Source organism: Corvus hawaiiensis, chromosome 1 (assembly GCF_020740725.1).
Source record: "Corvus hawaiiensis isolate bCorHaw1 chromosome 1, bCorHaw1.pri.cur, whole genome shotgun sequence".
Classification (NCBI taxonomy): domain Eukaryota; kingdom Metazoa; phylum Chordata; class Aves; order Passeriformes; family Corvidae; genus Corvus; species Corvus hawaiiensis.
In genome coordinates, this window is record NC_063213.1 from 36471114 (window position 1) to 36496352 (window position 25239).

The 25239-nt window shown below is 40.0% G+C and overlaps 1 protein-coding gene across 3 annotated transcripts in view; it reads left to right on the forward strand.

The window, feature by feature from the left end:
- Window positions 1–25239, forward strand: part of CPNE4 (copine 4) — a 229594-nt gene that overhangs the window by 106571 nt on the left and 97784 nt on the right. For all 3 annotated transcript variants that reach the window (XM_048300558.1, XM_048300539.1, XM_048300549.1), the window contains one exon: window positions 11782–11961. In XM_048300558.1, the coding sequence (XP_048156515.1) occupies window positions 11782–11961 (180 nt within the window). The remainder of the gene's footprint in view (window positions 1–11781; window positions 11962–25239) is intronic.

The following is a 25239-nucleotide window of genomic DNA, read 5'->3' on the forward strand; positions in this document are numbered from 1 at the left end:
TCACGGGGCTTCCTGGGAGTTCCATGGACTTTGTCTGAAGGGTGCTTAGATCTGGCTGTTCTGTGGTATCTTTGCCATAGGTTTCTTGTATATCTGTATTGACCACTTTCCTAGTGGGCAGCGTCTTCCACAGGGTGTTGTGCTCTCTCTGTTGGCTGTTTCACCCTAAGTTAAAATCCCTGACTGCCAGGGCTGAAAGATCTCATGGCAGAATATGCACAAACTGAATCATGGTGAAGCATGTATAATTTACACCCATAAACATGTATTTACAACACATAGAGCATGACAGTAGGAAGCAAGAGTAGATACATGGACTACTTGCACTCAATGGAAGACCCACAAGACTAACACTTGTCTTTTATGATCAAATCTTGTGCTCACTAGTTAAAAAAAAAAAAATCCATGTTTAGCATCCCTGCTGTTGCCAAGAGGTGTACCAGGCTGGATTCAGTATGCTCTGAACATTTGAACCTCTTCAGATATGCATATACCAGCAAATTTTATAAATCACAGTGAATGTAAGAGGGACTGATGTGTATGTGTGCTGCACGTATCTGATGTATGTGGACATACTGTTTACAGATAACTGCTGGAAAGTCATAACACTTTCCAGGGGAATCTGAAGCCATTACAGGAAGCAGCTTAGCTGCTTATTGCCTGAGGTGGTTGTGTAGGCAAGTCAGATGTAGTAAAGAAGATCCCTGTATGTAGCATACCCCAGGCCCCAGTCATTCTCAGGGAGAGGAAAATGGTGGTTGTGTCAGATTGAGCTTACACATCTTTGGATAGCATGCATGTACATGAGGCTTGATTACAAGGAACTTGCTTTCAAAAACCATTTTGAATTAGATATTACCAGATACTGCTAGCAACCTTAGCTCACTGGGATCCTTGCAGTACAAACCAAACAGGCCACAAGTCAGGAGTCTGATAGGATGCTGTCTGCAACACTATAATACAGCTCAACTAAACTTGCTCTCTACTTCTAATTAGTTCTGTACTATTTATTACGAGAATGTGTGCTTGTGAGTATAACTGGGAGAAGAATAATGCCCTACTCTATTTTCCTGGATTTTGTGGTAGTTCACAGAAAGGCTTCCACTGATGTTCCTGCATAATGGATCAAGCTGTTGGGCTGCAATGGCTTCAGCAAATGGTAACCACATGGAGAAGCCTCATAAGATGCATGTGTAAAAGAAAAAAAAGAGTGAGAGTAGTTTATAATGGACTTTAGTCACAACAAATCTGTTATTTTTCTAGGCTGTCTTTCAAACACGTGGTCCAAATTCCCCAGTTGTGTGGGAAGACTCAGTCTGGTTTAAATGGACCTTGTAAATTGTTACTTCTGGTATAGGAATATCAGGAAAAACTCGTAAAGCACTGTGTATCTTGTGTAATAGTGCATTGTCTTCCTGCTGCTAATGCCTCCATGATGTAATTGATTTAGCAGTTGAGTTATAACATTAAAAACACATTATTAAATCTTTAATTATGAGCGCTTTGTTAGAAAATTAATTTCTTCAACTAACAACTTGACTGGGCCTATATCAATTGACATAATTCATTAACCTATCTGAGAATCTATCTTAGTTATGCTTAACTTACCTGGGTGTATGAGGCAGGCAATCTTTCTCAATATAAATAAATTATCAAAATACTATTTATAGTCAGTTAATTAAAGAGTAAATTACTGAAGTGGTGTAGACGTCTTATATAGTATAATGTAGCCCTACTGATACCCAGGAAGGAAAGATCATCCCATCTCCTGATGTTTCTCTGTTCTCAATTATGTGTAAATTCTTGAGGAATTGTATAATGCTGCATTTCTCTCCTGATCAATCCTGTGCCATCATGAACACTTCTAAAGGTCTCTGTGCAGGCTTAACCGCTGCTCAGCAACAGCAAATGTCTGCCCTGCGGTTCCAATGGGCTGGCACTACAACATATTTGTCAATCTTATAAATCTTTTGTTCTCCAGGACATCAGGAAAAGAAGAAACATGACTGCAAATGCTGTAGAAGCCTGGTGCCCATGATGTCAGTTTACCTGGCTATATTAAAAATTAATTCTGGAAGTTAGTTTTGGAGTAATGAAAGGTGGAATTAGCAAATAAATGCTTTGCATCCTGATTAGAGTAAGTTTGAATTAATTTCTTTGTAGCCAAATGATGTAGCAGAATCTAATTGGGTGAGTACAGTATTCTATCCATGAACTGAGGATTCCCAAGCAATGGCATTTGAAGAACTCAACCATCAGGTACTTATTAAATTTTAAACCATATTCCATTGTAATATTTTTTGTTGCTATCATGCAGGCAAGGTTATGTATTGCATTGTGAATCAAAAGAATATTCAAAATAGCAAAAGAATATTCAAAATAATTTCCTTTTAAAGTAAAGAACTTAAAATTTAGCTGATTGGGAGACATTAAAATATCATCTGTATGGGGAAAAGCAGCCAAGTATTTGATACATAAAAAACTCTCCCTTGAACAGAAATAATCAACAAAACTGTGTTTCTCTGTAGAAGCAGATTAAAAATGAGCAACCAAGTAACAATGAAATTGAAACTGCTTCAATGAAGACCTGTATTCCCAAGACTCACTGTGTGGAGAATATATGGCTGAAGAGCTTCCAAATGGCTGCATAGTGCTCTGACTTTCAGATGGCTGCCAGGCACTAAACTGCTTGCTAGCAATTCATGGCAAGTTGAAAGTGGACCTAAATGGTAAAATACGTGAATATTTTTGTTACCAGTTTGAAGGACCAGTTTTGTCCTCTACAGAAAGCCTGTGTCCTCGGGGACATGTACATTAGGGTTTGATTGAAGCTCTCAACATGAAATGAAGGTTGTGGAATAGTCAATGGCAGTCATCATAGTCTCTGAATGTCTGGGCTGTATCTGTGATACCAAGTAGAGAAAGACCTAGCACAGAGGCTTCAGGGCTCAGCTTGGAGGTAGCATTCAAGAGTTTTCAGTGAAAAAATTAATTCTCTTCTTTCTTATGCCAATGTAATCACATCTGAATGAGCTTTAGCACCTTATCCCATGAGTTGATGCAGGTCATTATTCACTTGTGGTGTTTGCTGAGCATTTCTTAAATACGCAGGGAGTCCATGGATATCTCCTGCCACTGAGTGATTTCTATGAGGTCCTTCTGTGTTGCTTATGGCTGGGTCAGGATTTGCTGAGTTCCTCAGAAGATGCACTCTTTTATTCCAAAAATTCTCTAGTCGCCAATTTTATGTGATTGTTAAGGCTCAGAAATCATATCAGAAAAAGATAAAGGGCTTTGGCATAATCACTGCTTGTCTCTATTTAATGACCCTGCAGGAGGTAATCTGGTGCAGATGAGAGTGCAGCACTCTTGCTGCTGCTCCAAAACGCAACTTGGTGCCTCGCCATGGTCACTCTGGAAGGTGTGACCTCCAGAATATCAGCTCCTGCAGCTGCTGGCCTTGTGCAGAGGGAGTCAAGGAGTTTGCTGGGCTTCCTCGCTAGGACAGTGTATGTGCAGATGTTCAATCATTTTATAAAAGATTACAAAAGAAACTAGTTATTTGGAAATGTAAGCCTAAACTTCTCAGCACCCAAGAGGGTATTGTGTTAGGTCACCGCTGAGTGACATCTCACAGCTAATTGTGAAGACAACTTCATGGCTTAAGCAGGGATACAGAAGAATGGGCTCTCTGCTGAGGCATGAGCACTACTCTGTACTGGGATAGTGAGGGCCAAAAGACTGAGACCCCTTAAATCCCAGGGGGAAGCTTACCCTGGAGGCTAAATCCATGAAGTTAAATCCTTGTGCTGCTTTGCAGGAATTTCCACGGCTTGTCAAGAAGTTTCCCAAATCTATTATGCATGCCAGATTTGATGTTCTCTCTTCAGACTTGTCCTTCTTATCTCTAGCAGGACTCAAAATGTTACACAAAAATTTCAGAATTACAAGTGCTCCCATGTTAAATGTAAGATAATGTAAAATATCTTATGCAAAAGACACTTAGTGCTATCTCACCTTGTTATCATGGTCCTCTCACTGTTCAGTCCAGTTCATTGGAAAGACCTTAATTTATGCTGCATTACGGATGTTCTCTAAAGAGACACTGTACTTTTCAGGTTCACTGAAATGTTCTGCAACTGGCTTTTCAAAACTGGCTTGAATATTCACAGTGCTGCAGCTGGTGCAAGAAGTATGGTCCTTTACAGCTCAAGGTCAATAGGTGGGAAAATGCTTCGTGTTTTACAGTTCTTCCCTATGGAAGTTCTGCAGTTGGGCTCAGAGAAGTGGCAGCATTTCTGTTTCCTTCAGTTGAAATGTCAGGGCTGGAGTTCTTTGCTATTGCACGCTTTATGTCAAATCTAAATTCACAGGAGGCAAATTAAAACTAGCTCACGTGTTTTCCTCAGCATCCCTGAGCCTGGACTGGCCGGGCCATGAGTTCACCACTGCTTCTTCCCATCAGTGCTTCCCCCTACGGATCTGGCAGACAGAGAAGAGTCAGAGCAGTGCCGGCAGCCGAGCTGAGACAGAGAGAGCCCGAGAGGCCAGGGCAGGTCAGGGATCAGTCAGCGATGTGTGTGTGCAATTGGGGCTCACTGGGAGCCCAGCACAGCGTGAGCCCGAGGCGCTGCTGTGCTGCTGTCCTGGTGTCCCTTCCTGCCCTTACACACTCCCTGGTGAGACTGGTGTTGTTGGGGGTCAGCCGGCATTCCCCTGCCTCCAGAGCTATGGCACTGCCTTCATGTATCAAGAAAAGTGAAGGCTGTATGGGGCATTTTAAGGCGTTCTTATCCAGAAAAGTTAAAGTTATGTGGTGGAACATGGTTGTAATGTGTTTCTATGGGAGAGTATTATTTTATAATGCACAGAAAACAGAATGCAGAGGGAGCCATGTGAAATAACCAGTGGCCTGGTGGCTCAGATGGTCCCTGGTGGTGTGAGAGATGAAAGTTCATGTTTCTGGTCTAAATCAGAGCAGACACCTTGGTCTGGTGTCCAGGAGGAGCAGCTGGCTGATTTTCAAACATTTCTAAGCAAAATTTTTATCAAACCTCTGTTTAACCTGACTTCTTGTTTAACCCAAGTTCATGTTTCGGTGGCACACTCTTGCCCTGTGAAATGCCTAATCATCTCTGTACTTTAGGGACACATTGGGTATGACTCACATGATGCAGCTGGAGTCCCATCAACCATGTTACCAGGAAAACGCTTAAAGATCCAAGGGAATTACATGAAAGTCTCCCAACAAGATAACAATTTTAATCTGTTCGCTTTCATAGCAGTCCATACAGTGACTAAAAATTATCACTCTGGCCCAAAATATTTGGGTTTCATAACATTAAGCTGAGAAGACTTGGTGTTCTCTAACTCCCAGAACTATTTGAATGAAACAAAGGTGTTTCTTTTCAGAGGGAGAGTAAACTAAGATCAGGTAGATAGCGCAGTCAGGAACAGTGTGACTGTGCATTAATACACTGGCAGAGCACTTGCTTTTTTTCTCTTGTATCTGAGCTTTCCAAAAGGATAATGAGTGGGAGGGATACGTATGCACTTTCCAGTATTTTTATGAGGCCTAGAAAGCCTAGACTTACCAAGGAAATCAATTGCAACAACTGCACATGGTCTGAAAATTAAAGGGGACTGTTGTAGCTTCCTCAGAGATCTCTTTTGTTCTGGAAAACCAGTGATTCTCTTGGCACAAGGGCTCTCAAATAATTTAGGTCCTGCTTACATCATCCTGGGAACTGAGCATCACTGTTTCCAATCCCATGAAACTCCCCACTCTTCTCCTTAGCAATGTTTCCACAATTTGCCTGGCACTAGTATTAACCTGTATTGCACCCAAAGGTTTTTTTATGTTTTCTAGCTATGAGAGCTTTGAGTTGCTCAGATGAGACTCTGAAACCTGCACAGGCTTCAAGTCTGCTAAGGGTCAGTACAGGCCCTCAAGTGCTGATACGGAGTGACTGTGCAGTGACTGTGACAGCTGTTGTGTGTTTTGTTTCTGAGTGAATGAGACAAACCATATGCAAGTACCTTATCAACAATCTCGTTTCTCTCTTCCTTTAAAAGTTGCGAGCACATAAGGCAACTCCATCCGTGAACTTCTCACAGAATTTTTACATATTCTATAAAATAAATTATCTGCTTCCTGCTTCAGAACAGTGAAAAGTAACTGAGAAAGTAAAAGAAATCAAGCCAGTCAGTGGCTCTTAGCAGAGAAGTGGGCTTTCTTAATGAAGAACTTTCCAACTAAGAAATAATAATCCTAGTTTTCCTGTAATTTCAATTGTCTGGGCTGTTTCTATATGTTAGTTTTCCAGTGCTGGAAAGCAGGTCTTTGTGGTTGTGACTTGGAGGTTTACAAGCTATCTAATACTTATATAGATACACAAATAAAATAAATTAATTGTAAATAATTTTTAGACCATTCACATTAAGTGCTTCTCTTCAAGCCAGCCTGAGGCAAAAGGTTTCTGCTGACATTGAGAAGATTTTGCTCAGCCTTGAGCTCTATAGTCTGAAAAGAATTAAAGATCTGCTAATTTCTTTCCACTGTTTTCAATCATCAATTAAACTCAAAACAAGGGCTATAAATTATGGTGACCTTTGCAATAACTTATCATTTGTGGGATAGAAATGTGATGCTGTGAAAGCACTGTTAATAATAAAAAATATATTAATGACTCTCAGAAACCACCAAGCAAAGTGCAAATTGCTTTCTGCTTGGTATCAAATTCTCAGGTAAGGTACTGTATCATGGAAATTTTCAGTCTTGTTAAAATTCAGGTGACCTAAAAATAATGCTACCTCTTCACCTCTGTATTTTTTTTCATCTCAGCTGACAAATGTGATTCTACCAGATTTAATCAGCATTTTATAATGACTTCTACAGAAAATAGAGCCTGTTGGTTTTCCCTTGATGGCCTGTACAATGTATAGGGAGTGGTGGGTCAATTTGTTGGACTAAGAAATTGCTAAAAATGTAACAGCCACCAAAAAACACATTGTGGTGGCACACACATTCTCTATTTAATGGAATTTGCATTTTTATGGCTCTTCAACTAGATTTCTACAAACACTGAAGGAACTGCAGCACCTGTATACATTTTCAGACCATAGTTCTGTAGACCAGAGATCTTCCTTAGTTCATGAGGCAGCTGTATCATTGCTGTGCTATTTCATGAACCTGATTAAAATTCCCCCCCCCCCCCCCCCCAGTTGTCCTTTTGGTGAGAACACAGTGACTTCTTCATGGCCCTTGGCTGCTCTTCACCTCAAAGATGCCAAGAAACAACCAGTGAAGATGTGTTTCTTTTCTGCTAGTTGCATGTTTGCTAGAAATACAGTGGAGAGCAGGTAGGTACCAATTATCTGTGTGGGACATGGAGTTCTCCACATAACAGATTTGTGCTAAACGTGGAAGCATGGCCTTGAGGTGCAGAGCTTTGGGCCCTGTAGACAATTCCCCATTTTCCTGGTTCCCAAGGACATAATGAGAAAGTTGTTTTTATGATCACTTAAAAGCCTGAGATACCAGGTGACACTAAGCTTCTGCATAATCCTTGTTCATCCTTGTATATGCAATAGCTTATACTTCATCTAATTTTGATAGAAGAAGATAAATCCCCCTCAGAGTGGATCTTTTCCCTCAGCTTCACTTCTCAACTAGTGGTGAAAGATGGAGTGGAGATCCTCAACCCATACTTCAACCATTGAATTACTTCTTTGTCAGTGAATTTTTTTCTAGGATGAGGAACTGTTTCCTCACTGAAGATACCGTGTTTATCACATGCAAAGCTCTGCAGTTCTGCAAAGCTCACTGCTTTTCAACAGGTCACAGACAAAAGATATAAACAGAATAAGAAGCCTGAATTTTTAGTATTTGTTCTTCTGTCCTTTGTGCCTTCTTTAATTTGATGCTATTTGACTGCAAAGACAGTTTTGCAGTTCTTCAGCAGTGATGGTGAGTAAACAGGGAGACAGGCAAACATTTCTGGCAACTGTCCGTCCATGTCAACAGTACAGAAAGAAAACAGCTTTCAAACCCAGCTTCCAACTCCCTGCAAGTTTGACAAGAGGATTCAGAAGGCCCGTTTTCTTTCCTATATTTTAATTCCTGCTGTTGAGATGGCACTCTGCACTGTGGTTGCCAACTTTGGTGTTTGTATGTCATTCATAGTTCCCCAAGGGGAAGCTCACAGGGTGGCTGCATCCAGATGGGCCTGCCAAGTAATCCTGGCTACTCAGCAGGGCGCCACCTTCTGTGAAGTGACAAGGACCTAAAGAGATGAAGAGGGAAAGCAGTGTGAGTCCGTCCCAGGAGGTGAAGATGCAAGTCCTTTTCTCTGTTTAAATTGTCCTTGAAGGGAAAGTGCAGGTGAAGCTGCACCATGAAGCAGATGTTCGGATCATGGTGTCAGATGAACACTGCTCTTTTTAAGGTCAGTTTTACCTCTTGACACAGCCTGAAGGTGCATGTAGCTGTCAATTGTTTCTTTTGAAAATTTGTTCTGCTTCAGTGAGTTGGAGAAATTCCTTGTTCTAGCAAAGTCCCAAAATAACAGATGGCTCATATGTCAGGCATCAGCAAATCCTAAAGCTGTGGACATGACCCCTGTCCATGTCGTGTTGAAAAACCTGAAAATCCTGTCAGGATTAGGGTTTTCTGCAACAAGACCAAAAGTGTAGTTCCACTTGCTTATAACATACTGTTGTTGGACTTTAAAGTTGTCGTCCCCAAAAGTAATGGAGATTTAGTGTTCTTCATTATGTTTTGGAAAACATTCATGCTGAGAAGTTGTAACTTCCTGAGTGCTCAATTAATGAGGCTGGGCAAAGCTAAACTGTGTTTTCTTTAAGCATTTGAGCCTTCATCATCCATATAAGTGGAAGTACTGCAAGTAATTTTGGGTGACAGCAGGATTAAGGGCATATGGCTTGAGGCTGACATCTTGTCAGACTGCTGTGAACCTGTGTTTTGGGTCAGCATGGAGGATGACACTGTATTTTGATTGAAATGAAACAGGTCCTGCAGGTATTAGGATAACTCATGGTTAAAACCAGGTCAGGTTTTTTTGTTGGGTTTTGGGGAGTTTTTGTTTGTTTGGTTTGGTTTGGGGGTTTTTTTTGTTTGTTTGTTTTGGGGTTTTTTTTAAGTGTCTGCAGCCCTGTAGATCATGAGCTTTTTGATGGTTATCAGCATGAAACTGCACTTAGCAATAATATTTCCACCAGTTTTCATTAAGGTTTCATGCTTATCCAGCATTTCTAAAGAGAGCATTAAGGCTTTATGATTGAATGTGAGAGCAGGAGTACTCAAGAAAGAACAACCTTTAAAAAGTGGCAGGAGTCAAGTGGAGATTATACCTTGTGTTTATAAAGCATCTTTCAACCAGGGTGTTCCATGAGAGTTGGGTAATTTTTTGAGCTGTTCTGTTTGCCACTGCTTCTTCATCACGAGTCACTTCAGCTGGTTATCAGTGCTTAGCCCTGCTGCGCAGTAACCAAAGCCAGGGAATGGAGCTGGGCTTCCCATGCTGAGGACCCTTCCAGACTTTCTAGCCAAGGACTAGGGTAACAGTGAAACATGCTGACTAAGCAGACTGGACACAAGGTAGACTAATAGGGGTTAATGTTGCTGCTGATGGCTGAGAGAGGCACAAAGAATTTTATATTGCTTGTGGAGCTGTTGGCATTGCTTCTTTCTATACAGATTTTTCTCACGTAATCCCATGCTCTGACATGCTGGCTTGATGTATCATCTCAATAATGTGGTAAGACTGGGGAAATTCAGTGAAATGGCTATATTTCAGTATGGTGTCTGTCAAGGGAAGGATGTCAGTCAATCACAGACTGGAAAAAGCAAACAATGTCTTATCTCTGTGTGAGACTGAAATTCTTAATGTCCCTGTGTGCAGACCGGTGCCTCCATTTTCAGGCACTTTACTCCCTTGAGCAGCCACGTATTTAACCTGTGTTGAGTGCAAGTGTAAATCTTGATGTATTTCACAGTGGAGAACCCTTTCCAGCAGAAAGGAAGAGATGAAGTGAAACAATAACAGAAACTTCAGTTACTGCCTGAGATCTGCTGTACCAATGAAGCAATTAAAATGATGTCACTTAACAGTTTATGCACTTGCAAGGAATGAGTTCAGCAGATTGCTATGGCTATGAAGAAAAATTTAAAAGCAGTCATTTAAATGTTTTGATTATTGGGTCTGCTGAAGCACTAGTTCATGAAATGACCACTCTTCTGCAAGTGAAACAAATCACTTTTCACTTAGAAGAGATCTCAGGAGCATCTCAGTGAACTGATTAGTCATCGTTATCTGACATAAGAAGTATTTCTCGTTGTAGCAGTAATGGTGGAGTCATACTGGTTGCTAGTGGAGATAACAAAAATTTTTGAGATAGACCAGCATCTGAATGAAGGTAGCTGGTATCCTTTCTCACCTTACATTATTCTTATTATTCTTTTGATGACTGATACCAAACCCATCATTTTCAGCTAGTCTAAGCAAATACATTAAGAATGAATTTGTAAGTAAGGTTGCTTTCCTTTTTGTGATGGTTTCATTCTGGCATAGTCAGAGCACATTGACACAGCTGTGTGAGAAGGCAGCAATGGTAACACTGGTTTGGGTCTATTCCGTGACTGGTAGCATCTGTTTGATGACTTGCTAAAGGATTTCAACTGTCAGAGCTGTCAATCCGACACCTATGATGAGCAGTAAAATAAATGTTCTACCAGGAACTGTTCATTTTTTCTCCTGCTTTTGATTTACTTGACTCTTTGCGTCCTTGCCGATAACTACTAGCAAGGCTAATGCATTATAAGCTCTGAAAAGTGAAGCAAGCGGCTGTCATTTTTTGCACAACAGATGTTCCTGATCAGGAATCAGACAAAGGATCTCATCACTCTTCCTCTGAGCAATTTAATTTGTCTGTTCCATGGCACACCAGCCACCTCCTATCTAGTGACTGATGTGCCCAAGTCCTACTTCATTTCAGGATCAGTTCCTTTAATCTTACAGAATTATTAAGTTTTTTTCTGTGCCAGGGCAAAGAGAGTGGAAAAAAGGAAATTGCTTCATTGCTTACGTTGTCACCAATGATGCATCATAATGAAAAATAGCAAAGGCCTATTTCAAAAGTAGGAAACCCAAGTACTACATTTTAAGAGAACTAGAAAGTACTCTATGAACACTTTTTTAAAAAAGAAATAACAATATAGATTTAATGACGTTTCTTTAGAAGTTTTAAGACTCAGAGGTAGGAATAAACAGTACAACCCATCAGATTCTTGGGATGCAGCTTAGCAGCATGGAAAAATTTATATACTTTTAAGAAAAGATGTTGCTGTGGATCCAGTTCTCCACTTCTTAATCATGCAAATTGTCTGAAATGAGTTATTATTGGTGGTGTTACTCTCTTTTCCATTTAGTTTGATGCTTAGTTTAGTTGCTGCTGTTTTGTACTGATGGATGGGTACTGCTGGAGATGTAAATTCTGTATTTATTCTATAGTTTGTTTCTCAGTTATTCTGCCAAAGACTTGCTGGAAGGGAGAGGCAAGGGAAGGTGGCCTTATCTTGTGTTTTTGGTCAGCCCAGCACAGAAACAGCAGCTGCTGCTGACAGTACAAACAGGACTGTCTGTGGTCACAGTCCCAGCTGTCAGTCCTGATAAATGAGCACAGTGTATTTGAGGAGCTCATGGTTGTCCGTCAATGGCAGAAAGAGAAGCCACTCATGTGACCTCTTTTTTGAATTGACAGGTTGACAGGACAGAAGTGATTCGAACCTGTATAAATCCCGTCTTCTCCAAGCTGTTCACGGTGGACTTCTATTTTGAAGAGGTGCAGCGATTGCGGTTTGAAGTCCATGACATTAGCAGCAATCACAACGGGCTGAAGGAAGCAGATTTTCTCGGTGGCATGGAGTGCACTCTTGGACAAGTAAGTGTCACTGCCATTTTCCCCCTTCGTTGCTCATTTTTTTGTATATATATATGAAATATGTTGCTTTGTTGACTGACTGATGGGTGAGATTTGTCATTCATGGCGAAATTCTTCATCAGTGCTTTGAATGGGGTAACTGACAACTTCTGCTGGTTTGTTTTACTACTGTAGTACAGCTTCAAGTCAGCCAGTGCTTATAGGAAATGGAGCATCAGTGATTGGCCTTGGACAGTGAAAGCTGATGCTCATTAGACCAGTGTTGGAAAATAGACTGATTTAGGAGAAAGTTGTTGTTCCTAACATTATATGGGATTTACAGCAAGTTCCAAGTCCAAGAAACACTTAAAAATATACTTTATTCTCATGAGGTAGTGCCTGGTGATGTGGCAAATAGAGAGATAGGGTTGGATTCATCTCCCTGACTCTCAGTCATCCAAAAGTTAGGTGTCTAGACTAAGTTACTCTTCTGATTTCCATCTTTGGTTCAGTGGAGAGAAACAGACAGTTCCAGCAATTGATTCATTCTGAGACACCTATCATAGATTAGGATAAATTGTCTTCAAGAGATACCTGTCTTTCCTCATTAGTTGTCAAGAGAGTCTAGACAGCTGGCTTAGGGGAGATACTTAACTTTTTCGATTACTAAACTTAAGGGTGATGAGTCCTACCCACAAGATCAATATCTAGAGGTCATCAGAGCCAACTCTGTAGTGCGTTCCCATACTGCTGACTGGTAGCACCCTACAGGGTCCCAGGTATCATAGTTTATTTCAGACTGGCAAAGTTTTTGTCATGCACGGTTTCACAACACAGATTGCTGCTCTGTCCATAATGGCAATGCCAAGTTTCACTGAGCTGAATATAAATTTGCTTTCCATGCTGTGGTAACTTGTGTGCCAAGAGCAGGAAGGCTTTTGTTTAGATTCTCCTTTGTAGTGCTTCCACATAAGTTTGTATTCTGAACATGATAGCTTGTCATGGAAGATTTTGCAATGCTTTTGTTTCCTGTCTTCTCACCTTTTGTTGCTCCTCCCTCAGCCCCACCACACCTGAATCACTTTGATTTTCTTACCAAAGCTATTGTGCCAAACATGCTGGATGAGGAAAAGTCCTCTCAGACAGAGAAATAATATGAAATATATGTATTTACTAAATTGGAAGCTCAAAATAAAGATGCTGGTATTTTGGATATTTACAGTGCACTATAAAGTCTGTTCCTTTTGACAGAATTCCTGTGGTCTTAATCAATGAAAATAAGCTATCCTATAACACCAAGGGGAATGGGAAACAAAGCAAAATGTTATTATAATGTTCTTCTCACTTAATTGGCTTGAAAAAGAAGGGGGAAAAAATGTCACTGCTGCTGCCCGTAGCATAAATGTCTTTATAATGATTTGATCTCTATAAATAGCACACAGCTGGGTTGGTTGCAGTGTGATTTTAATGGTAACCAAGAAAAAATAACAGTGTGAATTCTGTTCATAGTAATGTAGCCTGGAGGACTCTGTACTTAGACTTTTTTTAGTGGTGCTCCCTCCCCCCCTTTTCTAGTTTTTAACCTTTTTTCAATTTAAAACTGATTTTAAATCCCCCCCCAAAATAGTAGCACTGGAATTGTCATCCAAGTAAAGCCTTTGTGAAAATCCTGCAGCACAGGCTGTACATATGGAGCTTTACAGTCTTGCTTAGCTGTATGTTGTAATTACAACATTTTTTTAATGATGATAATAGACCCATGGCTTTTCTTGAGATAATTTTGACATGAGTTTGCTTTTCTACATTACTTTAATGCCTGAATAAAAGAGAATTTTGTGTGAGAGTGAGTGCCTGCTTCCCAACTCACTTTCCCATTGCAAGTAGGTCTTGTCTGAGACATCCAGGAAGGTTGTAGATTTTTAGGCATACTCTGAAAAGACTGATGCTCTTCCCACCCCCCATAAAAGTGTCAACTTCTATTGCTCTCTTCTAGGTAATAGTTGATCTCTAAGAGATTCACTGCTACCTGTACCTGTTTGTAGATCATCACTTAGATGTGTGGTAAACCTGCATGTTTACCCAAATCATGTAATACTTGTATTCAAACCAAAATTAGTAGGAATAATAAATGCTGGGAAAGACAATAGCACAATTATACAGTAAGCTCACAGAGAGGAGTGTCTTTTCTCTTTATTCTGATCTCAGTCCCACATGTAGCCTACCCAATAGGTATTTGTTTGTCAGAAATTTGGGGTCTTGGTGCGAATGACGAAAAATGGGTTCCTTTGGAAGGTGTCCCTAATCTCCTTCCAAATGTTTTAATAAATCTGTGTTCCAGGAGTGTGATAAAGTCAGTGACTTATAGGTTGTTAGATCCTGAGCCATACACTGTTCAGAGACATCCCACTGGATTTTCAGCAGGATTTATTTATACTGCTCTTGCCAGGACAAGTGAATTCTGTGCCTCTGCTGGTAAATACTGTGGTTGGCAGCATCCTGGCATGCAGTCACTCATACCTGGATGTGAAGAGCAGATTTGTCAACAGGAATTTCCAGTGCCACAGCATTTAAACACAGTAGAACAAATGGTTATAGATAGATACCTGATGAGTGTAGTTACATAAATATCAGCATGCTAAATAGAGACATTTCCTCAAAGTGATTTGTTTGGTCCATCACACTTAAAAGTCACCCTTTCAAACAAAACAATAGCAGATTATCTCTTGAAGGGTTTGACAGGAGGAGGCTTAGTGTGAGGTGTTATGGGGGGATTTTTGTGTGTGTTCTTAAGTACTACAATGCTGTTCCTTCTACTGAGAAAGGCTCTTTCAGTTTCCCAGCTTCTTGAGTGTCCTGGTAATGTGCAGATTGGCAGAATATTAACAAATTCTCTACAGTTTAATTGTTAAATTGTTTAATTAAAGTGACATTGTTAAATGGTAGGTTAAGGTGCATAGCTAAAAACTGTACTTTTTAAAAATATGTTATTATATTTCATTTTGCATTTTATTTCTAATTAAATGCATAAAACTAATATCTAATAATACCAGGGTGTAACAATTAAGTTGTACAGTCATATGGTAGCTATTTAAGCAAGGAAACTGTATGTGTTTTGCTTGTAACCTCACAGGAATTATTCTTAAGTGGGAGCATATTTGTGAAATCAGATTCATAGAATCCCAACAGGGTTTGGTTGGAAAGGTCCTTAAAGACCATCTAATTCCAACTCCCATGCCATGGGCAGGGACACCTTCCACTAGACCAGGTTGCTCCAAGCCTCATCCATCCTGGCGTTGAACACTTCCAGCAATGGGGCATCCACAACTTCTCTGGGCAACCTGTTCCAATGGGTCACCACCCTCATAGTGAAATTAGTTCTAATATCTAGTCTAAATCCACTCTCTTTCAGTTTAAAGTCATCACCCCTTGTCCTGTCACTCCATGCTTTTGTAAGAAGTCCCTTTCCATCTCTCTTGTAGCCCCCTTTAGGTATGGGAAGGTGCTCTGAGGTTGCCCCAGAACCTTCTCTTCTCCAGGCTGAATCCCAACTCTCTCAGCCTGTCTCCATGAGGAGAGGTGCTCCAGCCCTCTGACCACCGCTCCATGGCACTCTTCTGGAGACCCAAAACTGGATGCATTGCTCCAGGTGGTGTGTCTGGAACAAATCCTTAGTGGGGCTTACTTGAAGTACCACAAAAGGAAGCGGCATAGACATTTGGGAATGTGTACTCTTCCTGTTCAAATCATAAAGTAATTTAAGTGAAGAGGTATCCCTGGAGTCTCCAGTTCAATCTGCTGCTCAAAACGGATTAGAGCAGATTGCTCAGGGGCTTGTCTAGTCCGGTCTTGAATGTCTCCAAGGATGAAGCTATCACAGCCTCTCTGGGTTTTGTCCTAGTGTTTGGCACCCTCACAATGGTGATGGCTTCCTCTGCGTAAGCAGAGTCATAATGAGCCCTCACTCCTGTATCACGTGGAAACATTTGCAAACACTTTTAGTAGCTTTCAAGTGGCAAAAGAAAGCCTGGATTTGCAAAGTGAAAATAACCAGAGCAGAGATGACTTAGTTTAGCTGGTCTTGCTTAGGGAGGAAGGCAGTAATATCAGCCTTCTTGAGCTGCTGCTGTAGATGACAGCTCTCACTGGTTGGAGTGGGAGTTTTGTGGTAGAGCAGTGGTTTGGCATTGTGATTTCTGCTTCAGCAGAAATGGCTTGGGACGCTCCATCAGGCTGTGCATCTGCCCACTAATCTTCTAACTGTTTGATTCACTCTAAATAGTTGCTCTTCTTTGCACTGGCACTGGCAAGCGGAGGCACCTGCACAGCTTTGTAGTGATAGGCAGTGAAATCACAACCAGTAATATTTTAGTTGGGGTGTCCCTCTGTAAAGGTGACCTCTTGCTGTCCTACAGGTGCTTTAGATGCTATGAATCAGTTTATGCCTGGTCATGGTTTTACGGATGTTGTCTGTAACTATGGAGAGTAGATTCTTCCCTTTCTCTTTTCTCTTTTTCTCTTGCCTCTTCCTTGTTCCTAGGAAAAGTCTTCAGGCACTCCATTCACCCAGACTAATCACCTCCAACTGAATCCCCATGTAATCACTGAGGGTTTTGTATTTCTGTTGCTTTTTGGCTCACAAAATCTGTGATTGTTTGAATGTCAGGAGATAGATTGATTTTTATTTGATAGGTTTATGTATGTGAAAAAAAAACAGTGGGGAAAAATATTAGATGGAAAAGCACAGTCAGAAATTTAACAGTCTGATTTTCGTGGTATTCAACAGTGGTAGTGTGGTGGTTTGACCTTGACTGGGGTGCATGGTGTAGAATATCCCTTTTGTTAATTTGGGTGAGCTGGCCTCCCAGGATCTTTCTCATCCCCAACCCCCTGATGAGGGGGAAATGTTGAGAGACAGTACTGATGCTGTGCCAGCCCTGCTCAGCAGTAGCCAAACCCTGGTGTGTTATCAACACCTTTCCAGCTACCAATGCACAGCACAGACCTGTGAGGGCTGCTGTGGGGAAATGAACCCAATACAGACAGCAAACCCCCAAATCCATGTCCTATTCTGCTTATATGTTAGTGCCTTCATATGTCATGAGCTTCTAAAGCTCTGTTATTGGAACCATTCAGATTTATATTCCATTAATTTTATAGAACATTGAAATTGCATCATTTAGTACAGTAAGGGCTCAAACTTTCTAATACCCAAAGTTAACTTCTTAACCACACAGTAAATAAGTATCAGGTGGGTGGCTTAGAAAGACTTTTTATCTCTGAAGTTTCACCCAGAAATTTTAGTCTGTTCTTTTCACGAAAACTATTTCAATGAATAGCCATTTTCTGATGAGAACTAAACAAACTCACATTGCCAAGACATTCTTAATTACTGCTCAGCTGTGCATGCAACGTCATTAAATTGTGGGAACCAGTGAAGTTTTTATTTCTTAAATGCTGTGAACCACCCCAGCTCTGTGGGTTGGGTTATTCTCTGTGACATATTTTGTGGGAATAGCTTTTGTGGCTTTTCTTCCATTACTTAACCATGGCTGGACTTTGCTATTTTCAAATTTGGGATTCCATTCCTTGTTTAGTTTCTTTTAATTTACAGAAGTGTTAAAATATTGTTACTCTGTTATTTGCTCAACTAGTAACAGAAGAGAACTGCAGAGATGGAAATCTTTTCCTGTCAAGAACATTTTCAAGTATTATTCTGAGACTTAAAATTACCCATACACACATTTGTGTACAAATTGGATTGAAAATCTTCCTTCTTGGTAATGAGCATAATTGTTTCTCGTGTGCTTTTAATAATATATGTCATTAGCAGATTATGCACTTGAAAAAGATGACTGATTATTAGTTCAATTTCAGCCATTGCAAATCCCCTTGCTCTTGAATTAGAGAAAGGCTAAAAGAGTCATGATTGCACCTGAATTAATTAAACTGAAACAGGTCGCAGGAGAATATTTGTTTAACAGACTGTTGATGGCTTCTGTGGTGCAAAAGACACAGGACCAGTTTTTTCAAGGTATTTGAATTCCTAAATCTCATTAGATGTCTGTGTGCCTCCTTAGGTATCTAGGTACCTTTAAATACTTGGCCTTTGATCTCCTCCAAATGAAGTTACTCAATTCATTAGTGGGATGAATAATGTATTTTATTAGATGTGAATGTCATTTTCTACCCGCATTGACTCAGAGCAGAAGCAAATAATGAACACAGTACTCTCCCTAACTTTGCCTAACCCTTTCAGCACCTCAGTTATCTGCAGGATGCTCTTGGTTTGCCATTGCAGCATGATCTCTGAAGCTGCAAGATTTTCTGTTCTAGATGAATCTTGCTATAGTTAATGAAATTTCTTGCACAGTTTGTACTGCTTTGTTTTTGCATGCTTTATCTTTTAGTATGAATTACTGTAGCAGTCTTTAGAAAAGTAATTTAAAATTTAGTTTGCTATTATCACGAGATATTATTATGACTAATTCTAAAAGGGCTGCTACTCTACACACTAATTAAATTCAAAGACCTTTTAAGCTATTGATAAGATATTTCCTGTAATAACATTATTCCTCTTGTGATAGACGTATCTTTTTTTCTCAGTGTTCTGTTTTGATTGACTATTTTCAGGTACAGGTCTTTAACAAAGGGAGAGGTATAATTCAGCTGTAAATAGACTTTGAGCTGAACAATACTATAGCAAACAAAAGAAATCTTGAAGAATGGTGAGTATGGTACAGGAAGAATCATATGTACAGAGAGGATAATTATAGCACTAAAACTGGCTCTACCAAGGAACAAGAATTCTGTGAGCAGTTAGACAGAACGAAACTTTCTTCACTGGAGACCTGTACATCTGAACTCGTTCTCTTGAAGTGATTTCTCGGTATCTGTGATGCATTCCCCAAACCTTTTTGTCCATGAGAGTGGAGTGCGGTCACCAGCATTTACATAACGTCTGGTCTCTCTTCATGTTGAAATGTAGTGTGCTTGGTGCATCTGCAACTATGTGCCACCATTCACAAAAATTATTTGGTGGGTTCAAAAGCAGCTGGGGGATAGATAGCAAGATAAACACAAGCACATCAGAGTTGTATAAATCATGCTTTGTCACAAACCAGGCTAAAGAGCAATGCATGAAGTAGGAGAAAGAGTTTTTACACTGCAAGGCAGAGTTACTTCTGCTGCCTGTGGTTTCTTTCATTATTCACCTGTACAGGTGAAATGCCATTAAGGTCTGACATTATGTTTGTGGGTGTTTAGAGGCTTAACAGTATCTGACTTGAGTGGATTATAGTAAGAGTGCACTAATATTTTAATTTACAAGCTTCAGAATACATTTTACAAATGTTAAATCTCCACTCATTTGTCTAGTCACTCTGGTTGCATCATTCCACTTACAGCAATATCATGAAAGTATTGCTGTCCTTCATTTGGGAGGCTTTGTAACAGTGAAAAAAAGTGCTTTAAAGGTTGTACTTTTATGCTAGAAGGGAGGAGCTTAAGAGACATGTAGCATAACTGGCAAATACTTTTGATATGGTTATGTCCCAAGTTTTATCTACCACAGAATCCTTCCCTTGCTGTGCATCAAGGATTAAAAGGATTTTGTGAATATAGTCAAGTCATTTTAATTATATATGTTAAAATCCCCACCCAAACTTGGCAAGATACCAGTTGCTTTACCTATTAAATTGTTACTGTCTCAACCGATGAGTTTTTATCACTTCTCTCATTCTCTCCCCTATCTCGCTGGGGTGGAGTAAAGCAGTGACTGTGTGGGGCTTAGCAGCTGGCTGGGGTTAAACAATGACATAAGGGTTGGTGAAAGATTTGAGACATGTTTTTTTGAAAGAGTACGATCGCTACTTTTCTTTCCTTGATATATCAACATGGTTCTAGGGGATGCTGTTAGAAAAACACTCTGTTTCTATATGTACCACTGCTGTTTGGGGGGAGATTGCTTCTCCAGGATCCAGGTATGTTTACCACCAAGGGCTCTGCACTTTAATGTATTTGATCATGAAGATTCAGTCTGTGTAAAAGGCATTTGGATCAAGGGAAAAATGCTACTAAACTGTGCCTAGGTGCTCTTTGCAGTCCTGAAAAGAGTTAGGTTGGCTAGAAGAAAGCTGAGCAACTATGAAAGTCCATATAACAGGAATAACACATCTGGGACAAGAATTAACACAGAGGTGCTAGGAAATAAAAGTTAGTTCTCTGGCTATCCCAGCTAGCAAGGAAGAGATACAAAGACTTCTTCAAGTTGTGTACTATTGTGATTGAAGGAAATTCGTGCTTAATCTGTCTGTGTAAATAACTAAATTTGGGGTTCCTGTAAGAAAGTCCAGTGTGTAGAAGAAGACAATCCAAATAAAGAATTTGCAACACTTGACCTCTGGCTCAGGGTGGTACCTTGCAAGCTGAATCAATGCTGTTGAAATAACCTGGTTAAAAAGCCATATTGAAATCTTGTTTTCCACTCAATTTATGAGTGTTGGGAATTCTGTATGGTATTTTTGAAAGTTATCCCTATATTTGGTTAAGAAAGGACCACCTAGAGAAAGATATTTTAGAAGTTTCTTAAACAAGCCAGGTAAAACAAGTCATTATATTTCACATCTCATCTTACACAATGCTGATTAGTCACGACTCAGGCATAGGAGAGAGCAAACCTTCATCAGATTCCTTGTCTCTCAGTGACTGCTGAGCAATGCTCGGTACACAGCTGGTGTCAGCGCCTTGGTGCTTTTATCTAGAGTCTTGCATCTGTTCATACTTTCAAAATAATGGAAAAAAAAAAGTGCAAAGCCTCTTTTAGGTATTTTAAATTGGAAATAGGATCAAATGGAGATGTGAATCCAGATTTCTCTACAGTAATATTGAGCATCTGTCGTTAACCTGTAAGGGCTTGTATGTAATAAGGAAAATTAAGATCATCTCAAAGGGAATTTCTCACTTCCATCTCACCACAGGGCTGACATCCCTTATCACTGCAGACCAGAAATCTAGTTGAGATGATGTTCTGTTGAGATGGTTGGATATTTGATAAACAAGAGTAATTTCATATCCATATCCTTCCTCTCAGAAATGGAGCAGTGGCTTTTACATTCTGTTCTTATTTCCACCTTGTGCAAACACATCCAGTATGATGTTTTATTGGACATGTGGTGCTCTTAGGCCAGAACTGGGTAGTAGTTTGTATGTAGCTGAAAATGAACTTGACTTCACTTCTCTTAGTCTCACCTCTTAAATCTCTGAGGTCTGGTCTTTGTATGAGAGGCACACTGAGCACTAAAAAGCATTGTTGTTGTTTAACCCCAGCTGGCAACTAAGCACCATGCAGTTGCTTGTTTACACCCGCCTTGCCCCATCCCTGCCACAGTGGGGAGGAGAATCAGAAAGAAAAGACAAACTTCATGGGTTGAGATAAGAACAGTTTAATAATTGAAATAAAATTTTATTTATTATAACAATACCTGTAATGAAAAGGAGAGGGAGAGAGGAAAGTAAAACCCAAGAGAAGGAAGTGATACATAGTACAATCAGTTACCACCTGATGACTGATGCCCAGCCCATCCCTTAGCAGCAATCAGCAGCTCTCAGCCAACTCTCCCCAGTTTATATACTGAACATGGCAGTGTACAGTATGAAATATCCTTTGGGTCGTTCACGTCAGCCATCCTGGCTATCTTCCCTCCTGGTTTTTTGTGCACCTCCTCTCTGGCAAAGCATGGGAAACTGAAAGGTCCTTGATACAGAGTAAAGCACTACTTAGCAACAACCAAAACGTCAGTGTGTTATCAACATTATTCTCATACTAAATCCAAAACACAGCCTGTACCATCTACAAAGAAGAAAATTATTCCAGCCTCAACAAGGACCATTTTCTACATCCATTTGTTCACTGGTAGGTCATTTTTCTAATAAAATGTTCATGAAAATGCATGTTCTGGAAATGTAATTGAGGTTTACTAGGGCTGAACTCAGTTCTACTATTCGAGTTTTAGAAAGAAGAGAGACATTTACTTTCTGCACTTCTTCCCATCAGTTTTGGATGAAACTTTTTTCCCTGAAGCAGAAGTTTTAAATTGCAAGGTTTTGAAGTCAGGGTCAAGATGAAGACTCCTGACAAATGAAAGACCTATGGTCAATTACTTTCTTCTAAGACATTTTGCTAGATCAGCTGTCTCTGTAACTCTGAACTAAGACTAATGCTTGCTAGTCCCTCAAGTTATCATTGTTTAGGATTTGCTGTTTGACAATCAGGTCAGCAAATGCTTTGTATAATAATGTTCAGAAGAAGATTTGCATTGAGATGTTAACAGAAATGTGATAGGTAATTGATGGCAGCTTCCATAGAAGTTGTTCTTTTAACCAGTGAGAACTGTTTTGTACAGTGCATGAACAAAAAAGTCAATTTACTGCTATGGAAAATAGACTTCTTTACAGTTATTGCAATTACAATTACAGTTTGAGGCAGTGATGTTGGCACATTGTTGCCAGATGGAGGATTGTTCTTAGTGGCCACTTAATTAACAGCTGGTAAACACTTGCACCCAAATACCCATATTCACATATGCAGAGAGCTCACTGGGTCAGAACGATGCTTCTGGCTTAGAGAGCGAGTGTTACTAATGCAGTCTGCTAATGAGAACGTCAGAGTAGATTATCCCCTCTGGAACTGCGAGCCGTCTATCTGCCACCTGCACAGGAGCTCCCAAGCTGTGCAACGCCTCATGAAAGCTGTGACCCTTTGGAAGGCAGCAAAGGGAGCTGGAAAAGTTTGGGTAGCTCAGGGGGAGAAGTCCTGCTGTCTCTAAAGGAGGCTACTGAAGGATGGGTTCCCACCCAAGTTCTTTCTCATACCATGGCTATCTATATGTAAGATGTCTGGACAGGTTTCTAGTAGACAACACCCACAGCTTTCATTGGAAAAATTTAATGTATTTTACAAAGTTGCCTGTGCATCTTGGGGAAGGAGGGAGAGCCCATGGAGATAAATGGACCCTGCTCCTCAGCTGCCATAATTCATTATCTGGCTGGTACAGAACCCATAATTTAATTACGTATTAAGAATAATCTGTCATATTTCTGTATTGCCTCCTATCTGAGAATCTCAAACACGATTTTTTAAATTGCATCTCACAGTTCACAGAAGTGTAATGATTTGTACTTGAACCTGTTTAGATGGCAAGAAAATAGATGTAGGGATGATTTAAAATGTCACAGCAAATAGTATTTCCAAGATTCTAGGGAAGAAAAAGAACTTCTAAATCCTAGCAATACTGTCATCTTACTTGTAGTTCTGTCTGTTGTTGCCACTGGCCAACATTAGAGTTGAAATCCAAAAGTTAGTTTGGAAAATTGAGTGAGATGTTGGCAACAGATGGCATTATGGAAGGCAGTCCAAAAAGGAGTGTCAAATTATTCATTTAAGTAATAGCCAGCTGCAAAAATGCAGCTGGCAATCTGAAATGGTCCTATTATGAACATTAGTTAACAGTACCATGGTCTTAAAATAAGGTAAATGTTATTCTGGAGTGTATCAGCCTTGCAATGAAAAGCTCTTCTTGCTTCTCATGGGAAGGACCAGGGCTATTATGCCCAATTTTGAGCATTATTCTTGGAGTGTTTATGAGCCAGTCCATGAAGGCTCATCAAAGAGCAGAGAGAATGGTTTGAGGGCTAGGAAATTTGGTCAAGAGGGAAAGATAGGACAAACTCAGGTCAGGTAGTAAAGAAGACTGTGGGGAGTTGGTAATAGTCTTCAGATACAAAGATTGCCCAAAAAAAGGAAAAAAGATTGTTTTACCTATTCATGGTGCATTAGATAGAAGTAATGGACTTAAACTGCAGAGAATTGGATTAGCTGTTAGGAAAATACATTTACGTAAGGATAATGAATACAGTAATAAATTTCCAGAGGAGAGTGTGTTTCCCTCTGCCTCTGGATGTCTTTAAGAACTGATTAGACACACCCCTGTCAGCTATAACTGCAGTAGGAACAAGAAGCTGGTCACGGTGATTCCAGATGTGCTGTCCTGTCATATGGTGGTTCTCCTATCTCACATTTAAAACCTGTTTAAAACTTGCTTCTGTCTTGCTGCTTGTATTGCAACTGTAGCTGAGGATAATCTGAGGCGCAGCTTTTGCTTTTCTGTTCAGTTCAGCAAATTGATGGGCCAAGCATGTTTCTCCACAGTGATGTTAGGCTAGCATGTGCATCCGATTCACTCCTGTCTCACAGCACCTTTTTTGCCTGGCTGCAACTTTGCATTACTCACACTCCTCCAGTTCTGGCCATGACCTACTGATGTGGTTTATTGCTGAAATATGTATGATGTCCAGGACTCTCATTGAGGGCTTGGAACTCTCCTTGTCACTTTGTGATTACCTTTCTTTTACAACTAGTATTTCGGCATATTTTGCCAAAGAAGTCTATTTGTGGATTATTTCCATCAGCTGTCTGGATGAAGTTGTCCAAGTACTGTTGGATGTGGAAAGGTGGAAAGGACTACTACTAGTAGAAAAGCCACTTTCAAGAGGTTAGGGTTTTTCTTAGGACACAATCAATCTTTTGCTCAGTATCTGCACAGCACAATCCTACTACAGTTTTGTCAGATTACAAATAATACTGTGATTTCTAAGCAGTGTTTGAGTTACCTTTACATCTGTCTACATTTGGAAGTTTTCCAATTACAAAATAAATAAATTAATATAGTATTAACTTTACTAGTGACTAACACACTGGGTCATCACTATAGCTTAGCAGTTCTGCATTATTGTAAGGTTTATTCCTTTTCTAATACTTTTGCTGGTCTGGTTTTAAATGTTTCAAAATCGTAAGAAAATGCTAGTTATTATTGATATGGAAAATAACATCTTTTGTCAGGGTTCCTCTGATGCCATTTATTTGAAGAACATTTATAATTTGGTTAATGACCAAGTTCATTTTGCTGAGTTCTAGGGGAGATCTGGTACCTGGTAAGCAAAGGAGATGATTTTGGAACTGGAATATGGGGCAGCTTGCTTGCTTCTTCCCTGAATTTAGAGTTGCTGATATTTTGAAATAGAATAAATGCCTTCTCATTTTAAATGGACTTCAGTTTCCTATAAAAATAAATGAGTTTTGGAGGTATCTGATAGATTTGCTGTGTACAGCTCTCTTCTTATTGTCTTTTAAGTCTGCTTAAATCTTACTTCTGTCCTCTGTCACCATCATTGCAATACTTAAGGAAATGCTATGTGTTTCTCACTATTCTGTTTGATGCAGTGAATTGTGTTCTCCCCATTCTG